Genomic DNA, 5,945 nt, shown 5'->3' with positions numbered 1-5,945 from the left:
GGCGCACGGGCTGCGGGAGCGGCCGGAGCTGCAGCACACGCCGCTGTACGCCTGCGAGCTCTGCGCCACGGTGATGCGCATCATCAAGAAGTCGTTCGCCTGCAGCTCCTGCAACTACACCTTCGCTAAGAAGGAGCAGTTCGACCGCCACATGGACAAGCACCTCAGGAGAGGGCGGCAGCCCTTCACATTCCGCGGCGTGCGGAGGCCGGGAGCGCCAGGGCAGAAGGCCCGGGCCCTCGAGGGCACACTGCCCAGCAAACGGCGCAAGGTGGCCATGCCCGGCAGTGCCCCCGGGCCCAGCGAGGACCGGCCTCTTCCCCGGGGAGGCAGCCCCATCCTGACAGTGGGCTCCCTCCCAGCCCTGCTCCACCTCTGCCCGGAGGTGGCTCCCAGCACCACCAAGGGATGGCCTGAGACCCTAGAGAGGCCTGTAGACCCCGTGACCCACATGATCAGTGGTTGCGATCTGCCATCCGACCGCCGGGAGTGTCCTCCGCCATCTCTGTCTCCCTTCCCAGCTGCCTTGGCTGATGGCAGAGGGGAGTGTGCGCTGGACGGAGCCCTGAAGAGGCCAGAGAACGAGGCTTCTCCAGGCAGCCCCAGGCCTCTTCTCCAGCAAGCTCTCCCTCTGGGGGCATCTCTGCCACGGCCGGGAGCCAGAGGCCAAGATGCGGAGGGAAAGAGGGCTCCTCTCCTGTTCTCAGGGAAACGCAGGGCCCCGGGTGCCCATGGCAGATGTGCCCCTGACCATTTCCAGGAAGATCACACCCTGCTTCAGAAAGAGAAGGAGGTGTGCTTAAGCCACATGGTGTCTGAGGAGGGGCCCGGAGGCCCCTTCCACAAGGGCAGCACCACCAAGCCTGCGGGCTGTCAGAGCTCATCAAAGGACAGGTCGGCAGCGTCCGCCCCCAGCAAAGCACCTAAGTTCCCAGTGCACCCAAGGAAGGCAGTGGGGAGCCTGGCACCCGGAGAGCTGACCCGTGGCACAGAGAATGGGACGAAGCCCACCACCCCCAAAGCCAAGCCAGGCCCCAGCTCCCAGGGCAGTGGAAGCCCTCGGCCCGGCACGAAGACGGGAGGTGGCAGCCAGCCCCAGCCAGCCAGCGGGCAGCTCCAGAGCGAGACAGCCACCACCCCAGCCAAGACCAGCTTCCCCACCCGGAGCCCTGCACCAGACAGGCTCCCCCCTCGAGCCCAAGCCAAGAGCTGCACCAAGGGGCCAAGGGAAGCTGGTGAGCAGGGGCCCCGTGGGAGCCCAGGTCCCAAGGAGAAGGGAGAGAGCGGTATGAAGAGGAAAAAGGGCCAGGTCCCAGGGCCAGCCAGGAGTGAAAGTGTGGGGGGCTTCGGGAGAGCCCCTTCAGCCCCTGACAAGCCCCCCCGGACCCCTCGGAAGCAGGCAACTCCCAGCCGAGTGCTCCCGACCAAGACCAAGCCCAACAGCCAGAACAAACCCAGGCCACCCCCCTCAGAGCAGCGGAAGGCAGAGCCGGACCACACACACAGGAAGGACAGACTGGGCAAGGCCTTCCCCCAGGGGAGACCCCTGCTCAGGACCCCCAAGAGGGGCAGAGCTGTCCTCGGTGCTGAACCTGCTGAGCCACACAGCCCCCGGACGGCCGAGGCCCAGAGTGACCTCCTCAGCCAGCTCTTCGGGCAGAGACTAACTGGCTTCAAAATCCCTTTAAAGAAAGAAGCTTCTGAGTAATTTCTAGGAGTAAGAGCCTGGGAGCGGAGCTGGGGGTTCCTGTCTGGGCCTGCCTCCTTGGCCAGCTCCAGCTCCCTGAGATGGTTCACTCCGTGGCCACTTGACTTCTTGTGCGACTGCTCAGTTCTTGATGTCAGAGCTGAGGCTGTGACGCTTTGAACAGGGCCCAGGGTGGGCAGCATTCCCTTTCTTGCTGGAAGGCTGTGGGTGAAAGACGGGGCCACTGCAGCCCCTTTGAGATCATACAGCTGTTTTCTTGGTACCAAGTACTTGAAGAGACAGCAGCCCACCCCCTACCCCCACCCCTGTGCCCTGTTGGCACCGACACCATAGAGGCCAATGTTTGGAGATTTGCACACCCTCCCATTCCCCATATGGAGAAGGGAAGTAAGTTGAGGCAGCCGTGGGATGGTGGTAGTTTCCCTCTTAGTCTTGCTGCTGTTGCTGGAATTCCAAAGTGACCTTAGAAACCACGTTGGGGAAGGCAGTGCTCACTACTTAGAAGAGCTGCTTCTGAGCCGCCTGGTCCCCCAAGAGCACAACATGCCTCCTCCCTCTGACCACAGGGTCATGCCTCCTCCCTCTGACCACAGGGTCATGCCTCCTCCCTCTGACCACAGGGTCATGCCTCCTCCCTCTGACCACAGGGTCATGCCTCCTCCCTCTGACCACAGGGTCATGCCAGCCTCCATTTGCGCTGCCAGAGAAAAGCCCATCTCTAGCGCACCCGGGAACTGGGTTCCCGTATGTAACTGGGAAGAAACCGGCCCTGTGCCAGCTCCCGCGGGCCCTCCCCGTTCTCCCCCCCGCACCCCCCAGCCTCCATGGCCGCCCTCTAGAGCCTCCCTGCTGTACGGAGTTCTGGGCTCCACCTATCTGCAATGTTACTCTGAAGTTTCTGGTGCTATTTTCATGTTGTAATGTGAATACAGGCTTCCTTGATTTTTTTTTTTTTAATGAGGGTATTGGGTGGAACAGACGGGGTCAGGGAGGCCCCACCACGGCTGCATTGAGGGCACGGGCACCCACGTGGTGGCGCTCTCCCTGCCTCCCCTGCCGGGCTGCAAGCCCGAGGTCTGTGCTGCCAGACGGGGATGCTCAGGGCTGGGGCCGCAGAGCCGCTGCCCCAGCCAGGGCAGCCTCGTGCACTGACCTGACCCAGGCCCAGGACGCACGTGTGCTCTCACAGAGTCGTGCCTGTGAAGGTGGGTCACAGGGTGGGAGGGCTTCCTTCTCTCCGTAAGTATCTTGAAGATCCACGGTTTGTTTTGCTCTCTTGTTTAGTTTTTACCTTGGGTGCAATGTGTATGACAAAAGTTTTTATTTTGATATTTGAAAGAGACCAAATCAGGCCCAGGCTGCCTCTCTAGAAGGTGTTGTGGGCCGTTCAAAATGCCTCCTGCCTCCGGAGTGTCGTAAACCAAGCACGGAGGGACCCTGAGGTTGTACTGTAAACATCATAGTGACTTGTCTTTTCAAATATATTCCCACTATTTTCGCAGAAAACCTCCAGCTGTGTGACGTCTGTCCTCCCGCCAGTCGCCCACCCCTCGCCTGCACCTCCCTGAGCCTCAGAACTTGGTTCCCAGGGTGTCTGTGCCGGCTGCCACTCTCAGGCCACCATGGGCCAAGTGCCCGGCCAGGGCTGTGGGGCCTCGTGCAGGACCTAGTGATGCAGCCATGGCTGTGTCCTAAGCACACCCCTTCAGCAGTGGGGGCTGGCCCAGGTTTTCCAGAAAGGGGCAAGCCCACCCCAGCCATCCTCGCCGAGGCCCCCCTCACCCCTGAGGAAGAACAGAGGGGAGGCTGAGGTGCCCTGGTGCCCCTCCCCCACGTCAGAAGCCCAGGGAGTGATGGGGCTGGGCTGAGGGAGGGCGGGTGTGAGGCGTGGTCTCTGCCACCCTTGGGCCTCCCCACTGGCACCCGTCTGGTATGAGTTTTCCAGCCTTCACATGCCAGGATGCAGCCTTTCCAAGATGGGGAGCCAGGCCCCCTCACCTACACAGACACAGCCTTGTCCCCTCCTCTCTCCGACGCGCTCGTCCCTGCAAGTGTTCACACGTCCCTGCCTCAAAGCCTGCTCCCTCGTGTGCCCTTCCAGGTTTCTCCTGAGACTGTCTTCTGGAATGTTCTGTGGAAGTACCTGCCACTGACCGTCATGGCATCCTCTCATCTTCTTGGCTGCTGGACTTGGTCAGCTTTCACCCCTCCCCCAGGTGGGCGCTGGGCCTCCCCTGCCTTCCACTTGTTGCTGGTGGAACTCACACCGTCAGGGCGTCTATGAAGGGACCCGGCATGGGGAGGGCAGTGCCTGACCTCGAAGCCCTGCTCTCGGAGTGGATGGCGGACGCGTCATGCCAGCTGCAGGGGCTGGGAACATGGGGAGCTCCAGACCCCAGCAGGACCTGGGCGGGATCTTACAAATGATTCCTAGCAGGGCAGCGACCCCTTCCCTCTTGTTAACACACAAAGATCATGAGGCCGCCAGCAGCGATGCCTCAGTCTTCCCCTGTTTCCAAAGCTTCTTGGCTCTGGGATGGGGTCCTCAGGGAGCAGAGTAGCTCCATTGAGGGGGGCAACGCAGGGAAGGGGCCAGGGCCGCGGGAGGAGTGGAACCAGGTGACCCCCTCCCCACCCAGCGTCCTGTGTCCTACAGAACCCCTCAAAGTCTCCCCAAAAGTCTAACTGTGTCTCAGCGTCAGGCTCGGGCCCAGGGCCCTGACATTCAGCCCACCCCTGCACACCCTCACTGCTCAAACCCCAAAAATGTCTTCTTTGGGCTGAGGTTGTTTTCGGAGGGGAGGTGGTCTCCAGGCCACTGCCAGACAGCACTTCCTATGTGTTCCAGGCCCTGCTCTCCCTGGGAGCCAGCAGGGGAGAACCCCATGCGGCCTGAATGCAGTTCCAATTTCCCCACCAGTGACTGGATGTGAATCTTAACACACCCCGAGAACACGCAGGGGCAGATGGAAACTAGGGTTCCCGATGGGCAGCAGGTAGGGGGCGGAGGTCCTAGGTGGGCTCAGCCTAGACGCAGCCCCCAGGCGGGGCCTTCTGAACAGGTGCTGGTCTGGCACCGGGACGATGCCTGGCGGGTGAGCGGGTGACTTCCTCTCCAGTGAGGAGGCCCCACAGGAGGGCTGTAGACGGGGGTTGGAGGGAAGGGCGTGGAAAGGACCTCGCGCCCCACACAGGGCTCTGAGTTGGTGTTTTGGGGCAGCGGTGGGTCACGGGGTTGCCTGTCTGGGCTCGGTATGTGAAACGGTCCCATGGACTTCATGGGTGAGGACCCTCAGATCCCGCCAGGTCTGCAGTCTGGGACGCTTGCTCCCCGTTCAGTGCCGCGTGTCTCAGGCAGGGCCCCGGCCAGCAGCATCCAGGGCGCCCCACTTGGGTCAGCGGCTCTGGGACGGGGCTGGGCACTCGCTCCCACCAGCCTCGGGGGCTGACACTGGAGGGCCGCTGCTCTGAGCCATCTGAGGCCCTGCTCAGGGACTGCCAGGAGTGAGCCCTGCCCCTAGACAGTCACCTCTCCTCCTGTGGGGCCGGAGACCCATGGTGTGGATGACCCCCGCCTGGCCACCAGGTGGCAGCATTCGCCCGGCCAGGGGGCCTGGCCTCCACCTGGGCAGGGCGGCCGCCTGCAGCCTCCAGAGGCACCACACCTGCCGGCCCCACACTTACCCGACCTGCCCACCATCCACGTGCACACCCGGGACCTCCACACACTAAAGGGGACAGACAGGCGGGAAGCCCTCGACTGCACATGTGCACACAGCACAGCCTCACCTATGCGGACACCTGGGGCACTCAGACGCACGCCCACACGCACACATGCCTGCTCGGCCCCCGGGGTGCACTCAGGTGCCTGCCATCTGCTCACACAGCCACAGGAGCAAGTGCTGCGGAGTTCCTGCAGGGTTCCCTGAAGGACAGGTGTTTGAGCTGGGAGCAGAGGACCACTGGGCGTGAGTTGTGCAGGCCCCGTGGGGACCTCTGCAGAGAGAGTGGACACTGAGGCCTGGCCCTGTACACAGCCAGGGCCACTCTCCATACCAGCCCTCCCCCTGGTCACAGTCAGGGCCACCGTCCACACCAACCCTCCCCCTGGGGACCGTGTCTCTCCCACCCAGGATTCTGAGGCCCAGTTTGCCCCAAGAGTGTAGAGTCCCTCTGTGGCCAGCACCCCCGATGGGCTGCCCCGAAGCAGCAGGGGGAGGCGGGGAGGCCATGAGTA

The 5,945-nt window shown here is 62.9% G+C and overlaps 1 protein-coding gene across 1 annotated transcript in view; it reads left to right on the top strand.

Moving 5' to 3' along the window:
- The window catches only part of ZNF469 (zinc finger protein 469), a 12,640-nt gene extending 10,420 nt beyond the window's left edge, over positions 1–2,220 (top strand). Inside the window, exon 3 of the mRNA XM_011928083.1 lies at positions 2–2,220. Within this exon, the coding sequence (XP_011783473.1) occupies positions 2–1,708 (1,707 nt within the window). The 3' untranslated portion in view covers positions 1,709–2,220. The remainder of the gene's footprint in view (position 1) is intronic.
- Positions 2,221–5,945: the final 3,725 nt, after the last annotated feature.

This window comes from Colobus angolensis, unplaced genomic scaffold, assembly GCF_000951035.1.
Source record: "Colobus angolensis palliatus isolate OR3802 unplaced genomic scaffold, Cang.pa_1.0 Scaffold76, whole genome shotgun sequence".
Classification (NCBI taxonomy): domain Eukaryota; kingdom Metazoa; phylum Chordata; class Mammalia; order Primates; family Cercopithecidae; genus Colobus; species Colobus angolensis.
Note: the sequence above shows the minus strand (reverse complement) of the source record. Positions and strands in the feature narration are given on the sequence as shown.